At 35.1% G+C, this 27,350-nt stretch overlaps 1 protein-coding gene across 1 annotated transcript in view; it reads right to left on the reverse strand.

The window, feature by feature from the left end:
* LOC106106943 overlaps positions 1-26,329 on the reverse strand; it is a 34,984-nt gene extending 8,655 nt beyond the window's left edge. The window contains exons 1-20 of the mRNA XM_013287602.1: positions 25,921-26,329; positions 8,822-9,399; positions 8,078-8,145; positions 7,638-7,823; positions 7,286-7,428; positions 6,698-6,789; positions 6,333-6,396; positions 6,186-6,241; positions 5,818-5,947; positions 5,230-5,360; positions 5,018-5,117; positions 4,409-4,538; positions 3,856-3,948; positions 3,343-3,460; positions 2,657-2,755; positions 2,249-2,421; positions 1,703-1,810; positions 1,557-1,620; positions 1,234-1,316; positions 2-1,004 (exon numbers count right to left, since the gene is read on the reverse strand). Of these exons, the coding sequence (XP_013143056.1) occupies positions 2-1,004; positions 1,234-1,316; positions 1,557-1,620; positions 1,703-1,810; positions 2,249-2,421; positions 2,657-2,755; positions 3,343-3,460; positions 3,856-3,948; positions 4,409-4,538; positions 5,018-5,117; positions 5,230-5,360; positions 5,818-5,947; positions 6,186-6,241; positions 6,333-6,396; positions 6,698-6,789; positions 7,286-7,428; positions 7,638-7,823; positions 8,078-8,137 (2,833 nt within the window). The 5' untranslated portion in view covers positions 8,138-8,145; positions 8,822-9,399; positions 25,921-26,329. The remainder of the gene's footprint in view (position 1; positions 1,005-1,233; positions 1,317-1,556; positions 1,621-1,702; positions 1,811-2,248; positions 2,422-2,656; positions 2,756-3,342; positions 3,461-3,855; positions 3,949-4,408; positions 4,539-5,017; positions 5,118-5,229; positions 5,361-5,817; positions 5,948-6,185; positions 6,242-6,332; positions 6,397-6,697; positions 6,790-7,285; positions 7,429-7,637; positions 7,824-8,077; positions 8,146-8,821; positions 9,400-25,920) is intronic.
* Between the last annotated feature and the right edge of the window lie 1,021 nt (positions 26,330-27,350).

Here is a 27,350-nt window from a genome sequence, read left to right on the forward strand (position 1 = left end):
TTTTCATTTGGATCATAAATTTTTTGTGCCTCATATGATCGTGGATGATATTCTTTTTGCTCGTATTGGTTTGCTTGTTGGTGATATTCTTTTTGCTCGTAATGGTTGGTTTGATGTTGATAATCTTTTTGCTCATATTGGTTGGTTGGTTGATGAAATTCTTTTTGCTCGTATTGGTTGGTTTGATGATGATAGTCTTTTTGTTCATATTGGTTGGTTGGTTGATGAAATTCTTTTTGCTCGTATTGGTTGATCGGTTGATGAAATTCTTTTTGGTATAAGTTTGTTGACGGTTGAAACTCTTTCTGGTGTTCATATAGGTTGTTTGGCTGTTGAAATTCTTTTTGCTCGTACTGGTTGACTGACGGTTGAAATTCTTTTTGATGCTCATACTGAATAGTAGATGGTTGAAATTCTTTGTGTTGCTCATATTGGTTGGTTGATGGTTGAAATTCTTTTTGGTGATCATATTGCATAGGGGATGGTTGAAATTCTTTTTGGTGCTCGTATTGTTTGATAGAGGGTTGAAATCCTTTTTTGTGGTCATATTGGTTGGTTGATGGTTGAAATTCTTTCTGATGTTCGTATTTGTTGGTTGATGGCTGAAATTCTTTTTGTTGCTCATATTGGTTGGTTGATGGTTGAAATTCTTTCTGATTTTCGTATTTGTTGGTTGATGGTTGAAATTCTTTTTGGTGCTCATATTGGTTGATTGATGGTTGAAATTCTTTCTGATGTTCGTATTGAATAGGGGATGGTAGAAATTCTTTCTGATGTTCATATTGGTTAGTTGATGGCTGAAATTCTTTTTGCTCGTACTGGTTGGCTGATGGTTGAAATTCGTTTTGGTGTTCGTATTGGTTGGTTGGTTGATTGTTAACCATATCGGTTGGCTCGTATTGATTGCTATCAATTTGTGAATTATCGTTATCGATGGTTTGTTTCTGTAGACTTTTACTCGGACTAGGAGGGGCAGAGATTGTTTTCTCCTCAAGTGCTGGAGCCTGTAAATTAATGTTTTAATTACATTGGACATGCATTTAAAATAATACAGGGGCGTTCTTGTGACTATATTGGACTTTCATAAGGTAGTATAGTACACAACTTCACAAGAGTTATTTAGATGTTTACAATATCATTTTATCGTGATGTCGAAATATTAATTTAAAAATTATGATTCATAACTGATTTAAATTTTGGATGAACTATATAATACATGAAATAGTTTCATACATCATTAGTGTTGGCAGCGCTGTCCTGCCGGCGACACTCGCAGCAGCACTTGGTGCGGCACTCCTCCGATTGGCACTCGCATTCTGTACATATAAAAATACTTATTCAAGTAATAGGAATAAAATGTTGCTAGTAGAATATTATAAGTTCCTAAATAACATTCTCAAAGTGGTCGTAACAAAGTAAAAATTTTAAAGGGGGTTCACGACAAAAATCGCAAATTTTTAACCTCTGTTCTAGAGTAAAACTTGGCTACCTACCTAATGAGTAGACATAGTCGATGCTTATAATAAATAAACCTATATAAAGAATATCACATTTACCATTGTCCATAAAGGAGTGTTGTTTTTCTAACCTGCCTCTTCTCTTCTCGTTATTGGGATCGATCTGTAAAATCAACAATTATATTATTGAACATATTTGTTGTTTTTTATGTTGTTATAACAAATTTGGTACATTTTGTGAATACCTTGTACTGTTCGTTGTGCAGGAAGACTCCTGTGTCGTGAACTATCGGCGGGTTGGCGGGGTCGAAGTGGTACACGCTGCCGTCGGGGTTCGTCAGCGGACGACCAGTCTGGAACGTCAATACGTATACGTATACGTATAAATATAGCAACTGTGTCCGTATGAAAATAAAAAATAATAAAACATTATAGCCTATGTTACTCACAGATAACTTAGCTTTTTAATGGTCTCATTAGATTCTGTAAAGTTCGAAGTTTGAGAGTAGCCCCAGTGGTAGAGAAGGTAAGGAGTAAAAGGTTAGTATGGGGGCATGTTATGAGGAGAGATGAATCGCATGTCGCAATTACATACGACGAGAATGTTAGTTATGTGGTACACCGGTAGAGCTAGACCTAGAAAGAGATGGATGGATTGTATGAAAGGTGACATGATCAAGAAGGTAGTGATATGAAATTATATGGAAGACAAAAACCTGTTGCGCACTACGGGAGTAGGATAACAAGGAAGATGATAAAAAAATAGTATAGATATATGTGTATGTTTGTACCTGTGGGTGTATGACGAGGGCGCCGGGAGGTACTGCGGCCAGGTCTGTCACTGCCCACACGAGGGTCCCGCCCTCCGCGCACTCCGCGCCCTCCCCGCCCATCGCGCCCACACCGCCGATAGCGCCCATAGCACCCATAGCGCCCAAAGCACCCGGCTCCGGGCTCGCGCCGCCTGGTATCAAGCACATTCAGTAAACTATCACAAAACTAGCTTTCGCCTGCGACACCGTCCGCGTGGAATTAAAAAAAATATTCTATGTATTTTTCTGTTATGTATGCTGACATCTTACATAACAAAGTATATGTAAAAACTTTACTACATTAAGAACAGTAATATATATGTTACAAATGTTTTGATGCAGAAATGACAGTTATTTTCAATCATGTATTATATATAGCTGTTTCACCTGTAGGCGAAGGTGTGACAGAGTCGGTGCTCCTTAAGCTGAGCGTCTTGTAGCCGGAGCTGGAGGGAGACAGTCGCCAACTGCTCGACGCGAGGTCACCTGGCACAAAAATATTATTTATAACAAAATTAAATACACCTAGAAAGATACGGAGGGATGGAGGGAAAGTGAGAGAGAGAGAGGGGAATATAGTAAGAGATAGAAACATAAGGAAAAATCATTGACCTTTGTAAATGGATAGTTCCTCGTTAGGAAATAACAGCTTCGTGCCGATTTCAAAGCAACGTTGAAGTTCCTCACAGTTTAGTCTATCTTTAATATTTATTAAAATCCTCACCACCACTAGCTAGCGCAACCGTCAGGGCCAAAATGGCGAAAATGATATCGGCACAAAATGCCACGATTTAAAGCCTGTCCATTTATAGAGGCCAGTGAGGACAACTCATATTGTGGTCGAAAACGCCTAATGATTTTTTATCACATATTAGTCGCCTTTACTAACGAATGTTACTTTTACTATCGAATACAATTACTTTCAGTGACATATTTAAAAAAAATATGTTTAAACAAAATACACATAATGGAAGATAAGTGTGTCTGGACCTAGCTAATTGAAAAATCATGGTTTCTGCCTCCCTCTCTGAGTTATAGTCGTGATAGTATTGTATATATTAGTGTTCTATTACCTTGTTTGCTGAGCAGGCGCGTGTTGGGGGGCTCCGCGGCGTACCCGCCGAAGCTATGACTCTTGGAGACGGCGCCGCGCCGCGCGCTCTCCCCGCCGCGGCTCTCCAGGGACTGCACCTATACACAGCGTTTGAAAGTTTTTTAATAAAATAATAAAGAAAATATCGCATACATAAACACACTAGCTTTCCCCGCAATTCCGTTTTCGTGGAATTAAAGGGACAAGAAGTACGTGATTTTTCAGACTACCCTCTGTATCTATGCCATATAATTGAATGGCGTTCAGAAATTTAGGCTCCAAACTCTAACATCCATCCATCTAAACTGGCGCAGAAAGTAAAATTAGTAGTTTTCGTAAAACGTAGCGAAATCATCAATTAAATTAAAGGTAACTTTAGAAAACTTAGCCACCTGCAATCAACTATAATTAAATGTATTCTGTATCGTGTAAAACATATCAGTTGCATACTTTGTGTTTTACTAACTGTACCCCTAGAATGTTCTATACTAACTTTAATAAGTTTATTGCGTCCCTCGGAGGTCAGAAGTTTAACAGGTCCGGTGGCGAGCCACGGCCACTGCGTCTCGTCCTGCGTACAATTATCCTGAAATATAAAAATAGATTGAAACTGGTGTTCCACCTTAAAAGCTACAATCGTTTGAACGATTAAACGATATACGATAAACAACGGAAACGGAAATAATATTATTTTATTAAGATTAAAATGAATTAAACTTTTTCATTATTCAACATGTCCAGTGTCACTGTGTTCGACACATCGTCGGTTAAATAGAGAAATGGCAGTATTCAAAATGTATTTTTTCTACAAAACAAGCATTTAAAATTTTTAAATTCACTCAAACTATTTTGTTAAGGAAAACGTGATGCAACCTGCAGATATCGGTGAAGAAATTCAAAGTAATGTGAAGTTAACTCGCAGTGGGCCAGCATGGTTGACTATGGCCTAGTTACCTAACTTAGGGTAGGCCCCAGCCTCAGTGAGGACTGGGTCTTATTGAGCTGGTGATGTTGATGTTCACAGTGTGTGTACTGTTCGTCCTCACCGAGCTGAATATGCGCCTGCGCACGCGCTCGTACTCGCGCTCGCGCTGCTCCAGTGACTTGCTGCGCGCCGCGCCCCCCGCCGCGCCGCACGCCTCCTCGCCCGCTGCAGACGAACGCTTCAATATCGACCTAATCGCATACACAATAAGTAATTAAATTTAAATGACAAAGTAATATTAATTATTTGAAATACATAAATGGTCAATGTAAGCAACAAGGAACTGCCCTCCTCATCAAATACAATGTATAGGCAATTGCACCTTTTGTAAATGTAAAAGAATATAGAAAACTATTTGTTTTCAATGAATATTTCATATATTATTTAATTACTTAAAATAGACTTAAAAGCGATTTTTATTTTATTCTTTATTCCTTATTTTGTTTTATTCAAGCTTTATTTAGTTAAATACTTTTGCCATCGAATCCGTCCGCGTGGGATAAAAAAAACAAATTTTAGTAACCTATGCCTTCTTTCTAACTATCCTCTACAACTAAGCCAAATTTGATCGAAATCCGTCCAGGCGTTTAGGCTACAAACTGTAACAAATATCTATCCATCCATCTAAACCTTTCACATTTATAATATTACTATGATTGTAATAACTTACTTGGCGAGGGTATCATCACGGCGGTGCTGCGGGCTGGGGGGGAACACGGTAGTGCACCACTCCTTGAAATTAGTGCACGGTATGCGGCCGCCGCTCGTGCCTGAAAACATTAAACAATACTATTATTTACGGAAAGTTAAACACTGCGAAGATACCTGACTGTACACATGTTATGAACCATTATAAGTTGAACCTTCGATAGCATTACTCACCAGTCTTGGAGACCATGACGCAGGTCTTGTTGTTCTGGTCGATGTGATGCGACAGCTGGAACAGCGCGGCGCAGCGGTGCACCAGCATGCGCCCGTATGACGTCATCACTGGGAACCGCACTATGCAACGACTGTAATCAATATAAACATTTTCATAATTTAGTTAAACAAAAATAATTATTATTGCAAAAATAGACTTTTATTAGTAGTTTAAGAATTATTTACATATTGATAACGTGTTAAATGCATTACTAGCTGTCGCTCGCGACTTCGTCCGCGGTAATTAAAAAAAAAACGTAGCCTATGTTTGCTCACAGAAAAATTACCTTTTTAACAGTCTAATTTTCGAAATCGGCCTAGTAGTTTTTAAGTTATTTCAAAACACACAAAAATGCAAATATTTAATTTTATAATATTTGTTGTTGTTGTTTATATAATAGTTGTATGACAGATTAGTCAGAATATGCGGCCACTCTTAAGCCATACATATAGTGACTTCTGAAAAGCAATATGTGCTTACAGAAGATTTGATATGAAGTGTCAATTTAAACTGGTTATTCATCACGTTCCACTATAAATTGTACTTACCCCGTATCATTGACCAGATTATGCAGCTCCTTCTCAATCTTGAGCAGCGTCAGTCTGTCCCGTGAATTCTTGTTCAGTGTCTCCTTGATGAAGTCCACCAGCTCAGGTCCAGTTGGCTCCAATTTATCGTCTATGTATAAAAAATTAAAAAGTATAAAGATCAGATGAAAATATATTTTTTTTAAAAAGTATAACAATCTACACTGTCCTGGATTATCTCTTAAATCTTTTACCCTTTTCTGTCTTCTATAAATGCATTACAAGACAAAATAATAATTAAATGTTCTGGATTCTCTTTACTCTCTATTCATAGCTAGACCAGCAATGAAGAGTCTGTTTGTTGACATTTAAATGTATCAATTACTTACCAGAATCAGTTCTATTTAATAAAATAGTCCTGGGTTTCTCTTTCCTCTCCGGACACCTAAAAATAATAAGAATTTATTAAAAAAAAACACAAGCAAACAATTAAAATAAATTTATTAAAAGCTGTTTTACAATTGGTTTTAACATACCTGCAATAATAAGTGTCATCAGCCTCAAGACTAGCTGATTTCTTCGGAACCTCCTTGGGACTCCCTGAAGTAAGAAAACAATATTTATGCTGTCTTAATAGTTCCATCCAAAACATATAGTTATCTCTGTTAAATAGAACTAGCTATTGCTCGCGACTTCGCCCGCATGGAATTAAGATATTAATAAAAAACATAACTTATATTATTCACTTATAACGTAGTTTTTAATGACGAAAGAATTTTTGTAATCAGACTAGTAGTTTTTAAGTTATTTCAATACATACAAATATACAAATCTTTACTCTCTATAAAATTAGTATTGAATGACAGAGAGTAGAGATGAATATTTCTGTCCATTGCGTTACCTGTCTGCTCTGAATCTGAACAATCCGGGCATTCATCGGAACAGACGATGCCGGAGTCCTGCTTCGGGCACACCGGTTTCCGTCGCCGACCTCTGGAAGAGAAAAGACGATACACAGAATGTCAGAGTAGTGAGAACAAAGACATTTTGGAAATATATAGATTAGACATATAGAACAACTTTTTTTTCACCGGAACTTTTTTGTAGGGTTATATCTCAAATGTCAAATTTAACTTGTCGAGATGCTCCTCAGTGTTTGAATTATTTTTTTCGTTATAATGTTGCCTAACGGACACCAGGCAGCGCTACTAAGATTATATGAAAAATGTTTTAAGTTAAGTCTCAACTATGCCCACTCTGTATATTTTAATATCTTTGAATAAGAGCGAAATACCAGAGGTTAATATTAGGATTCAATATTTCACGGCGTCACACTGTAGTCGAGAGATTTTTTCAAAGAAGTCAGCTTATACAGGACATTATGCACAGTACACACTGTGCCAGTTCAGTCCAGTTACTTGAATTGGCCAAGTGTGAACCGATCATTCCTTCGTCTGCTGTACTGTTCGACGAATATTAGTGTACTTACTTGCATTGCGGGCAGGCCCCGCAGGCGCCGCACACGCAAGCAACGCGCGGGTTGTAGGAGAGCAGGTCGGGCGCGCGGCCCGGCCACAACTGCGCGCGTTGCCGTTGCTCCAACTGCTCGCACTCCCATCCACCACCACTTATCTAATAGGGAGTTTATTGCTTGCAATATAACTTATATACAATAACTACTGTTATATTCTTGAAGTAATAGAGATTGGTTCTAGAATTCGGTCGCAAGAATACTAAGACTTCTTTTACTCGAGTTGTTTAATGGTAAAGGTACAATTAATTGGCAGCTTAAATTAAACGTCTGCGATAGTTAAAAGTGTAGACTGTATGATGTATCTGACCTGTATCTCAACATGTTTCTTCCTATCATCGCTGCCGATGTCGCTGGCGGGGCTGGAGGTGTCGCTGGCGTCCCCGCTGGCGCTAGGAACGCACCGCGGCGCGCGGCCGTGCGCCGGCGACGTGTGCGGCGGCGACTGGGACTCACGTATCGCCTGGCTACGCACCAGTTGCTTCGTTTTGAAACTCTGCAAAATGTAATAAAAAAGCTAAGTAATTCACCTAACTGTCGCTGGCGTGGATAGAAAAATAACAATGACTAATTGTTGCTCGCAACTTAGTCCACGTGGAATTAGAAATAGTAGAAAAAACAGCCTATGTTGCTCAGTTGAAATGTAGCTTTTAAAGGTGAAAGAATTTTTTAAATTGTCCCAGTACTTTTTGAATTACTTTTTTTATATTTATAATATTAGTATAGAAGTTAAGAGAAAGTCATGATTACCCGGCTCCTACTAAGCGGCCCATCGTCAAGGCAGATCTTTTCTACCTCAGACTTCTCCATTGTGTACCCTGAAACATTAATGAGAACATGACAATAAATACTTATCCCTTATTCAAACCCGAATTGGCACAGCCATACAAACCACGTTTGTAGAACACATAATGTTTTTGGAATGTTACTAACCAAAAAATTAAAAATGTCTAATACTTTCGTGGCTATCTATATAATAATCTGTAATCTCAAATGAATCAAACAGTTGTTAGCTATCGTTCATTTACTTGATCTATCGTATAATAACGATATAACATAATTTTCCTAAGATAGATGACATAGCAAAGTGCTATCCCCATCGCTCTGAAATCGACAAACAGTTGGCGTAACGCCAATCATTTAAATGTACTATCGAATATTACTTCTAAAAACTTCAGCTCATATAATCAGATACATAAACAATATTTTTCTTTTATAAAAAACAAAATAGACGTAACATATTATGTCTTTAATTTGAATTTATTAGAAAACTATCACACATTATTAACCCAAAACTCATAGGTATATAAAAAATCTACTCTAGGTTATAAGGCTTCATATTTATAAAGGTAATACACGGACCGCTTCTAGCAATCGGAATCAACAATTTAAGTTCACACGATAGTCAGTTTGCTGTCCCACCCCTATAAATGCAGCTTACCCATCAATCGCTTGAAGCAGTCTGTGTTAGATAAAAGGAAATTAAAAACTCACCTTTATATTAGTATTCAGTATATGACTTCTCTAAAATAATCGTATAATTTCACACATCAATACATCATTCACTGGGAACTATAATTACATTTACACATTAAAGGTGTTGGACCAACGAAGGTATAGACACTACGTACTACAATTAGAAGGCAACTATTTTTTTTTATTTAGAATCTTCGTCCAAAAACACTAGTTAAAGCTTTTGTTCAGAAAAAATCTAAAACTCCCAGATGTCGACGGGAAAACTGTTGTCAGTTAAAAAAGTTAGATTGTCCTTAAATTTCGATTTCCGAAGAACACAGGGTGGGTGTAGCTGTAATGTTTTTAAGCTCGTGGTTTTTCTTTTTTTTATTTTGATTCGTCAGATTGGAATTCTTTTTAATCTGTGGTTTAACTACTCTGGGGTTCTTGCTAGAGTTCAAATCAGTTTTCGGTTGAAGTGGACGGCGCTTGACGGAGCACATTGTTCGGTATCGTTAGCAGATATTTTGGATTATTCCAAAACGCTGTAAGACTGGTACGAGCAGCTCGACACTACTTTTATGCGATGCTTCTTCACTATCCTCGAATCCATATATCTGTAACAACCAAAATAACCTTTGTGTATATAGTTTGACGAATCGGGTGCTCCTCGAAGGTCCCATATAAAACATTGTGAGCAAGCATCCTTTACTTAAGCCGACAAACAAGCTTAACTAATAGCAACAAAATTTGCTAATACACCGTAGCCGTCAAACTAAACTACCAATCGCTCATTCTTATCGAAGCATCGCCGGTGACGATGTCCACTGTTAAGCAAGTCACGAGCATTAATCGGACAAGAAAATTTAAAACATTAGATTTTATAACATTACGTATGAAGTTTAACACTGATATTGCTAATATTTCGCGTAGTATAATAAAAATAAATCCGTCAACAGGCAAATCCACGCGCGACTTATAAATTCTACGTTAGGATCGTACAAAATGTATCTTGGCACACCAATCAAATTCCTATAACATTTATATTTATTAAGTAACAGCTCAATTCGGTACTATCGTAAATCGTTATACTCTTTGATGGTTGTAATATTATAGTAATATCGTTCTCAGAATTATACATATTTCATATTTAAAATATTACTATGTATTTGTGTTAGATGTAGATTTAAATATTAACTGTTAAATAGAACGTTTGATCACGACTTAGTCATTTGAAAAACTTGATAATTTTATTCAGAGAGTTTTAAGAAAATTCAGCCAGTTTATTTAATTACTGAGCTGATATTTGATCGTATTTTTATAATTTCTACAGAGTGAAATATAAATCATACAAGTGGAATAATTAGAGATATGTCTAGCTGTGGGTTCGACTTTTAATTAAAAATAAAAATAATTTAATTGGTAATAAGAGCCAGATGTTTTGGTAAATTCGGAAAATTGTCAAAATTTTGTCATGTGGCAGTAAAATCATTTAAAATTTTACAACGACAAGGGATAATGGAAACGAGCGATGCCGTCCCTGACCCAATGCCCTTGCCACACAAGCTGTCAAGTTTGTGACTACGCCTATGCGTCAGCCCTGATTCATGGGCTTTTAGAAGTCTATATCTTATGTTATAGGGATACAAGAGATTATAGCAAGACATGATTATTTTAAATACAAATTGACTTGGAAAAGGTGGTTTTTGCAAGGTTTTCTTAAGCTTTGATTGTCTTATAGGTATAGGATACTAAATATAACTGTGCATCCCATTTTCGATCTACAGATCTGAAGTTTTATACGAATAATTTTTATCCCATTTTCAAAATTATATTTTCGAATCATTAAATGGTAAATTACTTGATATTCTCTTATAAGAGCGCGCGCACACCTTTGACTAAACTATGGCATAACTTTTTAGTTGTGCTTTGATTAATTTGAGCTTATACGGAGGTGCGCACACTACTCGATATTTATTTGTCTCGAAACAATCAACAATCGCACAACAGTTGTCAGATAGTTTTGTCAAAGGTGTGCGCGGGCTCTGCGAGTATTAAAGTTGTACCTATCGCTTGAATATTGCCACCCTATTCTGAAACTTTAACTATCGATAGACTGACCTTGTCGGGGATGAATCAGCGAATCGTATGATGTGCCTATTTGAGCCGTAAGTTTCAGTAACATGGTTCAATATTCACAAGCGTACCTTTAACAGCTTCGATAGATTTGACCGTCGTTTTGGAATGGCCAAGGGTATATTACCGTTTGGGGTTTTGGTAAATATAAGAAAAATGTAAGCAAACACAAAACATGACAATAGAGATTTTTTGTCTTAGTTGGAATCTCACAATCCAGTAGAAAGTGAATAAAGCCATCTGTTACATTAACAAATTTTATTAATAAATTCAACAAAAATCATTTAACAAATGGAAAAATTGTTACCATGAAATATAACAATACTTCACTTTAATATCCAATTCAATAATCTATACTATTTACCATATGAAAATATTCAATTCTAAATGCTTGTCACATTTCAATAACACCATTATCGTTAACAATTGTTTTTTTTAATGTTTGTTAAGCTAGCGCTTGACCACGATCCCACCTAAAGAAAGTGTTGATGCAGTCGAAAGATGCAGAAGAAAGAAAATAGAATTTATAAAACGTATCAAACATTTTCTCACATGGAGTGTACAGTATCTAAAATCACATACAAAATAATTCAATCGCACATTACCAAAGGAAACAGATTACGGAAACAGTCGTAAATCTGACATTCGGTAGTCGAATTTAGTAATATTACTTGCGTTTTTCACTTGTAAGAATTCAGGCACAGGAAATATCGAATTAATCTTAAAGACGCCCACGTCTACCTACAGAGAAAGAACGCATAAAGGTTAAAGAAACGTGACCTACTGAAGTGGAGAGGTAATATTACATATTTTCATTTTCTGAGATCTTTTTACAAGCCTCTTGGTATTGAAGTTAGAGAGCTTATTATCCCAATGATCAGTCAAATATACGATTTTCTAGCCTTACACATTAACATTTTTATAATAAAATGTTTTATGTGATTGTAAAGTACAATTTTATCGGACAACGACAACAGGTCAACCGGAAACGGAATTATTTCATCTATAAATCCTAAGCAAGATACAATGTAACATAAATTGACCTAAACCAAAAAATATTTATAAAACCATACATTTCTTTATCGATAGCGAGTAGAGATGGCTATTAATTAACATATTGTAGTAAAATACCTGGGATAGGTTTATTATAGATTGTAGGTTGCAGCGCGCGTTGCAACCGGGTGACCTAGATGCGAGTGGGACGCAGGGAGCGGGGCGTAGCCGGGCAGGAGCAGGACCCAGCCTCCGAGGCCCGCAGCGGTGACCTACTGAACTCAGGTCAATACAAAATCATTGCATACACGCTCAACGATCTCCGGATATACCTTCCATCAAAGGGTTACCATATTTTGGAACTCAATAAACAATCTTTCCAATAGTATTAAAGGTTATATGGATACTCGTATTTGTTGCCATGTACATTCAGAACAGCTCAACGTACTAAAATATGGAACAAAGATCATTTATATTCATACGTCCCTAATCGATTATACTATACATGTAAATTCCAATAACTTCTTGTTGGGTAAAGATACATGTTTGATGAACTAATAGGTGTTTTCCACAAACCATTTGGATTTAATGAAACAGGCCTAGGCCTAGACCTTGACGAGCATGGTGTAGCAGAGCTGTCAGGGTGCCGAGGCCAAGGGCAAGTGATTCATACTGATATAAGGTTTGCGGGAAACGATAGCGATCAGGCTTTTCACTGGTTTACGTGTGCAGTAATTTATGGTAACATAGGTCTCATTTAAAAGGCTATTTGGCCTGTAACTTTTTAGTGTAATTTGTAATAGTATAATATTTTCTAATGGTCTGTGACTAGACGTCGTCGCTGCCAACGGTACAAAAACATTTTTCGCTCCTCTCGATAATACGTACATATGTATAAATTGTAAACAGCAGCGCGACAGTCAAATATGCTATTATTTGTTAATAATAATCTATACTAATATTATAAAAAAGAAAAAAATTGTATATTTGGATTTTTGTATGTGATAAAATAACTAAAATCTACTGGGCCGATTTAAAAAACTACGTTATCAGTGAGAAAAATAGTTTATGTTTTTAATTTTTTTTAAATTCACGCGGACGAAGTCGCGTGCAACAGCTAGTTTTTTGATAAAAAAAAAACATATTATTTCGATTTAGTCTTTGACTTCCCGCGCGATTCTCTTATTTTTTCACCTATAACAAAAAAGGCAAAGGTCTTAGTGTCCGGTATGCCTCTTCAGAATGCAAACTGTTTATCTACCAAAGAGATCGATTACATAAATTCACTTAACGTTTCAAGTATCATCATAAAACACAATCCAGATGCATATTTATAATATTTAAAGCTTGTAGTTCCCACCAATAACTAGTTATATCGTATTAATTAAAAGGAAGACGTAATTAATTCAAGCACGAGTAGAGCATTAATATACTGCGACTGTACTTATTTAGAGTCGATTTGTGCGTGTTATTTTAAGACGTGAATATACAGAGGACGCTCCCAACGATATAGGACAGGCAACAAAACAACCAATGTTTTGTAAACAATAGATTAAGATGTATTAACTGGAATATATCAGAGCACTCGATGACTATACTAAGTTACTCATCAAGTAACGAATTATCATTGTGATAATTTAATGCTTACCAATCTATCAAGAAATATAGTCCCATAGTTCCGAGTAAGATATCCAACTTAGACACCGGGGTATTGTTTATTAATATATTAATTATTGGCAACAGCTAGCAGAAAAATAAACTGAGTCTAGACTTTATATGCTAAGACACATGTACAAACAAATGTTATCTTCGTTTCTTTAAGAGGAGATAGAAATTTTCTTTTATAAACTCAATGAAAAGGAGAGAAATTAAGGAGTAAAAGGTTAGCATGGTATGGGCATGTTATGGACTGAATCGCATGTAACAAGAAGGACGTTAGTTATGAGTGTGGAGGTGCACCGGTAGAGATGGATGGATTGCGTGAATGGTGACACGATCAAGAAGGGAGTGATGACTGAGATGACGTATGATAAGAGTTATTTGGACAACGAAAACCCGGTACACCGACCCTTACGTAAGAAGGATAAAGTGGGGAAGATGATGATAAAACTTAATAAATTTAAAAAGTTTTAATACATTCTACTATTCTAAAACAATATATTTCTGTACAAAACAATATTGCATATGATAAATAAATAAAAAATCTAGCATACTAAAAACGTTTTCTATATTACAGTTTACGACCGTACAAAGTAAATCACTTAGCTGCGAGCATTTTACTGAGAGGAGCTCCGAGCTTGTAAATAAGTCTCCGCATGAAGCATTATTTAATAACCCACACGAACGTAAAAGCAATTAACATGCATTCGCCCACCGGGTAGCTAAATGGATAATTTAATATGATTTTCCATAAGTAATTTAAGAGACAATTATTCCTTGTACATTTACATAGCCAAAAGTAATAACTGAAAATTCTAAAATAAATAAAAATAAGATTTTAGACACTCAAACCAAAGACGTACGCAGCAATAAAATATTTGCATTTGGGCCCTCGCATAACAAGTTTCACCTATGTATCTTTTGTCCGCGACTACGTCCGCGCGGAATAAAACACTAGTTAGCCGATGTGGCCCGTCAGACTACATTCTACATCTGTGGTCAATTTCATCAAAATTAATTAAGCAGTTTTGGTTATATGTTGTACCAAGAATCCATACAAACTTTCGCATTTACAATATTAGTATGATTCCAAGAACTTCTGAGTAAATTCGTCGCATAAACGTATCGACTTTTTAAATCTTGTAGACAAGAAATCTAATTTCATGAGAAAATGGTACTTCTAGTTTTGACAAAACAAAAATAACTGGTATAGTTTCTTTATTTAAAATAGCTACGTTCTAAAATTAGCTATAAAACACGTTTCCATTTTAAACGTTCCACTGGTATACAAATATCGTGCAAGGTGCACATTAGGTCGCGAGTTGCGTTTCCCGGAGCACAATCTTTATGGTCAGCCCTACGAATAATCTTGATTCTCGTGGTCATTGACGTATGAATCCATTTCGTGGGTAAATATGTGGCACACTTGATTTGTACAACATAAATTACATTACTAAGAATTTTCAATGCATTTATTTCAATTAACACCTTTTTAAATGACTTCATTTTTAAGTAATTCTGCATCAAAATGCATGTAAATAAGTTCAGTTAACGAAGGCACAGCTTATAAAGTCTAATTATATTTATATGTACAATTTAAATTAAATCACGTTACTACTAATATTGATTATCCAATAGGACATCCCTCAAATATATCCATAACATGTTCTCTCAATTAGCCCAACCCTACCCTGCGTTCGAAAAATACAAAAAAGATTCCATCTCAGACGTGCGATATGACTTTAGGGTTGTCGATAAGGATTCTTTTAAACTTTGTAATGAATAACGTAAGTAAAGCCGCACAATTCTTGTTCTGAATGACGCACCTTGCCTACGTCAGAAGCTGCACCTTTTTGTAGATCGTTTATAAATAGACCTTATATGACCCAATCACTGTGAACTTCGGAATGGGGATTAAAGGTGTATTTACGCAACTTATAAATTTAAACCTACAGGTATAGATTATACTTATCAGTTAATTTAATAGTAGAGTTGAACTATTTATGAAAATTAGGTGCTGGTTGCTTAAAATTCAGCGAGTGTAACAATGTATTCTTTAATTGTTATTGCTTTACTGAAATAGTCCAACTATTAGTATGTTTCCGTTTCTGTTTTATGATATTGACAAAGTATCGGGGTTCTTGACACGGCCGGACCTGACACGCGATAATTCATAAACAAGGAATTCATGCATTTATTCTGCAAAAGTTTAAGCAGAACGCATGTAGTATTATGAAATAAAGCCCTGAGGTTTTACAACTTTCAGTGTTCACAAAAACTGAAGCTTTTAAGTATAGGATATATGAACAAAGAATAGTTCAAAAGGTGATATTAGTATATATATTCTGCCTACCAATAACATACTCACACCATTCACTAATGTAATTCCACAATAACAGGTTTGTATTACCAGCCTGTTTTGATAAAATAATTTTGATAGTCCTGCATTAAACTGATAGCGAAAGCTAAATAAAGCTACAATGGACGGTGGGACTTCGATTGCAGGGCGAGCGTTGTTCGGCTATTTCCGTGACCCTTCGGGACTTCAGCGCGTCCCGAACGCATCCCGGCCGGTTAGCAGGTCATTGGGGCACCGCACACGCGCCTACCATCCATCCCAAGGGAACGATCCAACAATGTAATAAACACTCTATTACAAGCACCGTATGGCACATATTAAATTAAGGCTGTTGCAGGAATTCAATAAAAGCTAACGGTGTGCTATGTATTATCAAGTATGTAATAAAATCAATTTCGTTTTAGCAATGTGTAAAGTATTTACATACTGACTGGACTATACGATTTTGAATATTCATTGTTGACGTTTATTATTTATTTACTAGCTTTCGCTCGCAACTCCGTCCGCGCGGAAGTAAAAAAACAAATGCAAGTAGCATGTGTTCTTCCGGACTATTCTCTACATCTATGCCAAATTTCATCGAAATCCGTTTAGCCGTTTAGGCTAGAAACTCTAACAAGCATCCATCCATCCGTCTAAACTTTCGCATTTATAATATTATTTATTTATTTATTTATAATCCTTTCGTTGCAAAAGAAAAGTTAGTCAGGAGACAATAAGCAAGATATTTTTATATATTCAGCCTAGTGTAGGCTGCGTAGAAAAACATTGTTAATTTAATTTCCCAAGAGGTCCAACCGTGGCAGAATTAAAACAAACCTGCGATCAATCCACAAACATAAATGGGCGTGCTGCATATTTCCTGTTCCGGATGTCGGGACGGTCGCAGTTTGGCGCGAAGCCAGGACAGATGCGCGGGAATCGAACCTTGCGTCGTATCGAAACGCTCATAACAATATCGTGTTCTTTGCCTTAAAAATAGATTATAAAGTGTGTCGGAGCGCATTCACGACCTCTTCCTAGTTTGTTTAGATGAATCATCATGTAATACGATCAATAAATGCTCTATCGTTACTGCAACATGGCGAATTAAACATTGATAAATGAAGTATATATGGAAAGTAAACAACATACAAGTACATTTATAAACCTATAGTATGTGAAGGTTAGAAGATAAATCAGTTATGTGCCGACACTTGTGTTAAATAAATAATGTTCCCTAAACAATCCCAGAATAATTAATCTACATTTTTTAAATAACTTACTAGTAAACTAATGTTTAGGGACTTTAGAAATAATTGAATTGACATTGACAGATTTTTTTACTTTCATTAATTACTTACCAAAAAATTAGTAAAAACGAATGTGGATGGCTACAAAGGAAGAGAAAGAGGAAGACGAAGAAAGTATGGACAGATTGTGTGACAGAGAATAAGCTTAAGAAGGGAGTGGATTCAGATATGACGGCTGATAGAAATGTATGGTATGGAAGAGCAGCAAATACTGTGCCGACCCTCCGTAAGAGATAACAGCAAGTTGATGTCATTCCTAAAAATGAGCCTAAAATCAAATTGAAAACACACTTCTAGTGCCAACGATTTGTCAGTCGTTTTTACTACATGAGAATGAATGAATAAATAAATAAATAACTAAATATGTATTTATTGTCACAAAATAGAAATTACATAAAAGGACTTATTCTAAAGAAAACAATCGTGGCAAAAGGTAGCCAGCTCAGCAGAGAAATCGTAATAGCATAAAATATGTAAAAAATCAGTCGGAAGTATTATTTTTCAAAGTGAAAGATTCAAAAACAAACACACGAGATATCCATCATAATCGATGAACAAATCGAAGCAGCTGATATGCGCAAGGGGAAATAAATCTTAACGACACGCGTGCGCCGGCGCAAAGACGTCAGTGAATTCTACAGACTAAAATATCTTTGACGTCGCTCATTCAACGTTCCATAGACGCGACGGCCAACTTATTGCCAGCTAACCGTTGCTATAGACAACGGACGTGCTGCGGCACGCCTGTGGGCGGCCGCAAACATAAACATTTGCATTACTTACGATATTTAATTGCAGCCCATCCGGATTCCTAAATACAATTGTATACATACATAAGGACAATTTTATTCAGAGGGTTTTATAAAAAAAGCATATCAAATTCTTCTTTGATTTATTGTCGGATTAGGACTTGGAACTCCTATCTAATACTTCGGTAATAATGCTGAGATTCGAGTCTAAATTCTAAAATAATCTAAAACAAATTTCATGTGAGGAAATCTGAATCCTATTAACATAAACATAGGTCCGTCCGATTTTCGCACGTGCCTTGCTTACATCAATGTTGTGTAACACACAGTTAACATTCGTATACAATAGGCACTAAATAATAAAGGAAACGCGTCTCATCCGACGCTCAACAAAAACAACTCATACTCACGGAGAATATTTACAAGACTTAAAATATGAAATTAAATCAATACAATATTGGAAAAAAGAAAAGTTATTGAGAACTATGTAGCTATCAAATCATAGGAGATTCCAATATCCTAAGAAAATAAGCACCTACACGTGTTTAAACTAGTGCTTGTCTCAGTTTAATGTAGCATATTTCATCTAAATATCTATTCTATAAGAAAATCCGAATAAACCAGTTGTTTATCATCACAAAAGCAGTTCCGTGACTCTGATGAATACAATAACATGGTGACGTCAGCGCAAGATAATTAACATGTCTTTAAAACTTTCACGTCCTGTCAAACGGGCGTGTTATATTTGGCACGGGTTTTAGAACAATAATAGGACCAGCGCGTCACACATGATTAGTCGCTGGGAGTAGTTACCATCATGTACTGTTAAACAGATCGATCATTTATTATCGTTATCTCTATTTTTTGTGAGAGAATAAAAGGGATGACATTATTTTATTACAGGAGAATAGATAAAGTCTAGTCGGCTCGGCAAAAGGTGTGTATTACGTCCTATCGATGATTGCCACGGTCAATGTCGATAGATTAGAGATGTGAAACTAACGGATAAACAAAAACATTATTCACATTGACATTAACAAAAATCGTTCAAAGGAAAAACAGCATTTTTACAAACATCGATATTTTACACTAATTTAACCTAGACAATTAGAGCAACATTTTTAGTGCTTTCTCTAGTAATAAACTAGAAAAGTAGTGATTTTATTATTTAGGATACTTTATCATTGTTATAATCGGTATGTCTGATTCATTTTACTTTATTAAAATGTTTACACAAGTGTTATATGACTTGTTTAATATCTATCGATACAGTCTCGCAGAACAAGTACGTATTTGTTTAATTCACTATTTCAAATAAGAAAAAAAAACATTAACTATCATTTAAGAATAACAAATTATGTATCATTCAGCATTCAAGTCCTTATAAAATACTAGCTTTCGCCCGCGACTCCGTCCGCGTGGAATTAAAAAAAAAAACAAAAGTGAGTAGCCTATGTGTTCTTTCAGACTACCATCTACGTCTATGCCAAATTTCATCGAGATCCGTTCAACCGTTTAGGCTACAAACTCTAACAAACATCCATCAGTCTAAACTTTCGTATTTATAATATTAGTAAGATATCAAATATTTAAGCAATCTACGCTAACTTATTAGTATATTTCTATCGATAACAATTTGTAGTGCAACACTATTTCGTTAACAGCGGATACAGGGAGTAAAAATTTAGTCAACACCAGATGTTAGACCGTGGGTGTTGCTGTAAAACACAAATTGACAAAGGAACCGTGCAAACATTTCGGAATTTAATATCTGTATTACGACGAATAGAATGCTGGGAGTTTTCTAATTTTGATATTGTAATCTAGCTGAAAGCTCCGTCCACGTGAAATTAAAAAATAATAACAAAAATTAACCTACGTTTTCAGAGAAAAAATAACTTTCTAACGGTAGAACTTTTAAAATAGTCTCAGTAGTTTTTGAGTTATATCAATACATACAAAAATACAAATCTTTTCTCTTTATAATATGTCGTGTATACTACATGTCACAATGAGAGAAATTTACACACTAAGTCCCGGGAAAAGTACTACTCTACTGTAAACTGGACATACAGTAGGATACGTACAATAACACTTTAAAAAAGCATTATCTTTGCTTGAAAAAATCAACTAACACGTTCTCACACGATAAAAATTTGAATCCGTTATCTTAAATTAGAAAAACAGATATACATAGCAGCTACCAGCAAATGTTTAACGTTTACAACTAAACGCCAAAAAGGATGATGCTAAATATAAATTAAAGGTGAGTTCACACTTGACCAGTGTAACCCACAAGTTAATGTTAATATCTAGCTTAAATATCAAACTCTAAACATATAATACAATATACTTCGTTAACCAATATCTTACATAAATTGTAATAATTGCACGTTAATGGGGATATAATGCTAAAATGATTCAGCTCATGAAACGTAAAATTATACTATACATTTTCCTTATTGACTTTGGCACCGTTTCTGTCACATAAAACACAACAATATCTATAAAAAAGGATTGATAATCCACAATGTAGCTTATCTATCTTATTGGATTAAATTCAAAACAAAAGCTATCACTTTTTATTGTATTCTACTTTACGAGCTGTTGCCCGCGACTTCGTACGCGTGGTATTAGAAAACGTACAAACTAAATAAATTACGAAAAGCTACGTATCCCTCGGGAACCGGACATTTCTCGGGGATGAAGCTTATCCCATGTATACTCTAGACTTTGTTTTATATCTGTGCCAAATTTCAATAAGGTATGTTGAACCGTTGCAGAATGATCGAGTAAACATTAAAAAACTAAATTAATGAATCCCACGGGAACCGTAACTATTCCGGGGATAAAAAGTAGCCTATGTGTTCTTCCAGACTATGTTCTAAACCTGTGCCAAATTTCATGGAGATCCGTTTAGCCGTTTAGGCTACAAACGCTAACAAACATCCATCCATCTATCCATCCATCCATCTAAAATTTCGCATTTATAATATTAGTAGAAGCAAGATTAATAAAAACATAAGGCTATATCTCCTTCACGTTATTGTAGAATCATCTTTATATACAGACGGCCAGTGCACGCTGTTAAATCTATTTCAGTTTAGATCAAACACTGCGAACTTTATAACTAGTTTTATATACATCTTAGATCATTCCTGTGCGAACTAAACAGACCAGGGGTTTAAGATTTTTCACGCTAAACGCAATCGTTGTGAAACATTTTGTAAAAGAATCGATTCTCGATTTCAACAAAATGATATCGATATTTGAATCAAAACCACACCAAAACAAAGAGTGCATCAATTTATATACTTTAGTATAATACCGTAAAAACTATTATATAAAATTACTATATCTAAGTCGACCAATGAACAAGAAATGTAACAACAGGAAGGTGCTTCACCAATATTAGTGATATTTCAAAATGGTCTACGAGAAAATGTTTTTGAAATCACTAAGAAAACGTAGTGATATATTACGTTCCTTAACTATATCAACGAAGTCAAGACAGACATAAATATGCACTCATATTAGTGTAACTAAAACCTGACTGCATATATTTGACGTCTATACTAATATTATAAAGAGAAAAGATTGTATTTTTGTATATATTGAAATAACTCAAAAACAATTGCACCGTTTCAAAAATTCTTGCACCATAAATAAGCTATGTTATCACTGAGTAATATACGCTACATTTTTTTATTTCACACGGGCGAAGACGCGAGCAATAGCTAGTATTAAATAAAGAGTTCTGCAATCGTGACTAATTCTAACTCGTGACTCGACAACTCCGAGATTATACTTATGGGAGCTCTATAGAACAATAATGGATATAGAATATATCTAAGATAATATCTTATAGAAAACACAGTATTCAATTATTGCTTACAAAGGGTAGCATGTTGCGTACAAAATTCTAATTTCTGCAAGCGTCAACCTTTATAAGATCGAGGCAAATTCTTACAACTCGTGTGTAATTTGCGCGCTATAACCTCATTTAATGTTTCCTGAAACGTTATTAGGGCGTGATTACACTGTGACTATATCATTAAGGGCGGTGGGTGGTATTGTGTGAATCAACCCTTCGCCTTGCAGTGAGTCACGTCCCTGACATTTGCCACGTGTACTCTGACAGCCTCTACCGTTGTTTCCTTTAGCTGTTTTACGACTACGGGACATGCTATGCACGATCGGAGTTTCGCTTAATGTAAAACAACACGAAAACTCCGAGATATGTGAGGAAGTTGTCGTTACATTGAGAAATAAGTAATTGCTTTTTAGATGCTAGAAGTTGAATTTAAATTATTTTTAAAGGATCAACGTTGTGCAAAATTGTCGACAATTAACTTCTAGTCTTAGTCTAGAAAGTTCTTCCATCCATATCAAAAGTAAAACAAATATTACGAACTTCTAAAAATACTTTCTTGCTACAATATCATACTTCAAACTAATTAAAGTTGCGTTGGACAAAAGTTACGTATCCCTAAAACGGCTTAACGGATTTTGATGAAATTTGTCACAGAAACAGAACATGATTTTTCATTTTTTATCCGTAATTAGTTGGAGGCAAAGTTAGTAATAACATTTCCAATTTCTTCTTCGAATTCTAATCGTCAATAAATTGAGCAATCTAAATTCACATTTCGTATAGGAATATTAAGATCGCTGTTGCTTAGCGTCCCGTCGCTCGAATTAATTTTCATAGCACTTTTATGGCGTCGATGAAAACGCTAATTGCAAATCCAAGTGCTGATTTACCGCGACAAACATTGACGATTTGATTCGAAACATTCGAGTAAAATTAACTTGACTGTGACGCTAAATCTTGAATGTGTGCTAAATTAAAAAAGTACTTTCTTAATCAGCGTATTTTTAACAGAAATTCTAGGCCCGGTGAAAGATATTTTTTTTTCAAATTTTACTTGTTTACCTAATAATTGAGACCTCGCAAGACAGGTTTAGCCTAGTGTGAGGGTTACAGACAATAATAATTTAAGAAAAAAGAACCTACTTTTAAACCATGCCATCCTTACATCTAACTACAATTATTTTTAATAAACATTTTTTTAATTCATCAATAATTAATAGTAAGCTGCTTTATTGGACATATTAATAAAATAAATTTGATGAAAAACTATACTTTGGAAAGTTTATTCACTAAGATAAGAGTTCATGACCATGAAAATCCAATCTGATAGATGAACAAACGTGTTATAAAAAGTTCAACAGATAAAATCCCATTTCGCTACATTGAAGCGTAGCACATGCTATTTTAAGATGGGAACATTTAGTTGTTACCCGATCAATACGGTAAGGGCACGTGTACACGGCATGGAGAGGGGACTGCGAAAAGGGCGACCCTACTGCTGCGGATTGTGTAAAACAAAACATTGCATTATATACTAATAACCAAAAATGCAGTCTTACATTTTTAGGCGACAGCTATTTCGTGTTATAAAAATTAAAAAGACAGGCCTTTACAATCTGTAAACATTTTAAAAAGTATTGGAATATTTGTTTTTTTATTTAATTTAACGGAAAATATAAAGTTCAAATCTAAAACAAAGGCACCATTCTCCATAGTAAACACCATTCTAAGGAATAAAAAAAAACATTTTATGGTAATAATTTTACCATTTCGGGGTAAACTCCTATTCGAACCGGGTCAATTCAAGCAACAACCGTAACCACATTTAAAGATAAAAAAATTACCACTATTTATTGCAGTACTGAATTTCAAGTAAATATTACTAAGGGTCTCTCTTTGAGTAAATCCCTCCAGGGCTGTCTTCAGCACCCTAGCGCAATGCCTTGAAGACCGCTAGGCTGATATTCGCGGAGCGCCTAATATGGTTAAACGGACCTGAACACAACCCTCAACTCTTCAAAAGTTCCCGACAGTTCTACATCAAAAAATGTTCTACGGCGATTGCTACGGCGTAGCAATACTATAATAGACTAAATAAAGAAATAATAAAGGGTGACAAATAAAGGGCACGTAAGGTAAAGGATTTGGAATAAATATACGAAAGGTATTGATGAAGGATGATGATTTTAAAAAGCTATGGCAGAGATATTTTTAAACACTTATAAATGAAGAGAATGTTTGCAGTGGAATGTTGAAAAACATGCGGGTTAATATTGGTATTCTGAAAGAGATTAGTGTGGATGAAATAAAAAAAAGCAGTGCAAGGTATGGAAAAGGGAGTGGATTCAGATATGATGGCTGATACAAATTTGTGGAAGAACAGCATATACTGTGTCGACCCTACATAGGGACAAGGAAAAGTGCATGATGAATTTTTTTTTTTACAATATTAGGTGGCAAACGAGCAAGCGGCCACCTGAATCCACCGAAATTGAAAGTGACCGCTGCCCATAAACATCCGCAATTGCAGATGCGTTGCCTACCCTTAATTGACAGAGGAGAAGACGCACATAAAGAGGACATTTCCAATTCCTATGCGTCACCTCCACCATCAAATGCACTTTTCCTCCCCATCCTTTCCTCTTAAGAAAAGGGTGGAAAGGGAAAGGGACTAAAATTAGGCCTCCGGCACCACACTCATCAGACGAAACGCGGAATTACTTCCACTTCACGCCAGTTTTCTGTGTGGTCGTGGTATAACACCGGGCGAGCCGACCCATTCACGTGAAGATGTTAAAGCGGGCTCTACCACTGTTAGATAATTCTGTGCAGACTGATTCGTGGACAACAGCTAGTAGTTTATAAGTTGAACATGCAACAAGATCTGTTTACAAATTTTAGCAATGTCTAGGTCAAATTACTACAGAATAATAGTAAATGTAAAGCAGTGATGCATTATAATATAATGATAATTTAATGTCCCATATGTGGCCTCCTATCCAACTAAGCAACCTAAACTCTAGAAAGGTGGAAACAATAATTATTATTTTACAGAAAAAACTAACTGAATTTTCAACGCTCAGCCCCACATATTACATATTATTTATTACTAGCTGTTGCTTGTGACTTTGTCCATGTGAAATATAAAAATATCAGCGATAACATAGCTTTTTAATGGTGAAAGAATTTTTGAAATAGGCATTGTAGCATTAGTGTTAGTTTAATATATAGAAAAATACAAATTTTCCTCTCTATAACATACTTATAGATGTAGGTGCATCAAGAATGTGTTTCTTAAAACAAAAACAAAATTAGCCACACACACAAGACACAAATTAACAACTAAATATGAAAAGTGTTGCAAGATTAACCCAGCACAGCAACCATTTTACCAAAATCATCCTTTATGATTGTGGATAGTTTATATGAAAGACATACACTGAAAGTAAATTAGCGGGTTATCAAGATGTAAGGAAAAATAATGACCACCTTCTACAGTACTGGAACAATGGATATTATTTGTAACCCACTGCAGACTATCTTTTACAATACTATTATGAAAAACACAAATTAAAACACCGAACTCTTCAAAATTTAAAATAGAAAAAAGTTAGTAATTCTAATTACTGCCAGGGACATTAAATAACAAGTGGTTGGCATTGCACTGCCAATAAAATAAAAACAAAAACCAATTTTCCTTAATTCTCAGCTTACTGAATGCATCATCTAAATCTCAGCATACAGCAACTTACATGAACTATTTTTTACAGATATTCAAATTTTTAGACCTAAGCAATGAATTCCAATTGGAAAAATATTCATGCAAAATTATAAAGAATAATATAAAAAGATTTTAAGTAGGTATAAAGTACAATTATAGCCAATGAGAAACATTAAATTAATGAGGGATTTTATAACATTAAGTCCAAATGGTCCAGGTAATATAAGGATTATTTTTAGTAAATCAAATTCATGATATTAATCATGATTTGCCAAAGTAAAATTATCCATTTCACGTCGATAGTCATTAAATATCAATACGCATTTTAAAATCATTAAAATATATTTGTACTTACGCAATTTCTACTCCTCTCGGATGTAATTCATCACAAAAGTACAATATCCCGTTATAAATTTAGCCCCATATTCAGTCCAAAATAGAAAACCAATCACTGAACACTACAAAGATATGGACAGTCACATAATGTCCCGTGTGTATCCAGTAAAACACATTTCTCCCTCAATTTTAACACATAAGCAATAAAGTCGAAGAAATCTATAGAAAAATAATATTATGTGAAATTTTGATGACCATACAATAACACAAAACTATAAGTTGCCACTCAATAATCAGTTTTTCAACACAATGGTCCGGAAAACGGAGCTGCACATGTCCAGTGCCACCACCTTTGAATATTTTACACAAAATCAACTCGATTTTAGATTTCACAAAATAAAATGATGTGAATGACATGTACTTTTGACATGCGCACTCCGACCGGCCATTGCAAAAAAATAGCGACATCTACATTCATTTTTAGATAAAATAAAATTGCTTGCGTTATTCCATGAGAAGATCTTTATCAATAAACTAGATGGCTCTATCTCAAATTGTTCAAATCTGCCAAAATCAACAAGATAAATCTTAAAATCTCATTTTAAATACTTTGTTTTTACACCAATTTAAAAATAACTTATTATTTAAAAATTAGTCTATGATATTTCAGACAGTAATCTAACTCAGTTTTCGCATTTGAAATTGAACGAATATAACCACTAAAATAAAAATGGTCTGCAGTGGTTAGGTACACATACTGACATAATTTTCCTAGTTTTCGTGTACAATTTGGGTACCTAACACACTCCATCAAATTTCCATCAAAGGGGTCTGATGAGGTTGGTTGATTTAATAAACATCTTTAAATTTATTTGGTAAACGATATATTAGTTAATTATCTAATATACTTAGTGTAGTTAATTTTAACGTTTGTTATTAGGATATTAGGAGTTTTTGTTAATATCATTCTGTGTAACACGAGTCTGAGAACGGCGAGACATGCGGCGACGATGAATAGGAATCTCATTTGTCTCGAAAATATTGTTGAAATAACCTTGCTCGGTTACAGCGCCACGGATATACGAAACGTCTAACACACAATGGATCTCCTTATTTGGACTTATTAGATATTTTGGCCAACTGGTGTTCTAGGAAGCTAGATAAAATTAATATCACATTTTAAATTATTAAAAATCAAACAAAAAACTTACATCATTAATAGAAGTGTTCACTTTCAAGGGCAAATAAATCTGCCAGTAAAGTAGTGGTGCCATGACACTTCTATCTGTATTATCAATATAATTATATCTAAGGTGAATTAAGACCAAATCATATGTGTCTAACAAAAACTGTATATCCATCCTCTGTATGTGTAGAATCTATAAAAACTTAATAATAGTGGTGTAATTATCTAATAATGAAATTACCACATCCATAGTTTTATATCTC

This window comes from Papilio polytes, unplaced genomic scaffold (genome assembly GCF_000836215.1).
Source record: "Papilio polytes unplaced genomic scaffold, Ppol_1.0 DF822067.1, whole genome shotgun sequence".
NCBI lineage: Eukaryota > Metazoa > Arthropoda > Insecta > Lepidoptera > Papilionidae > Papilio > Papilio polytes.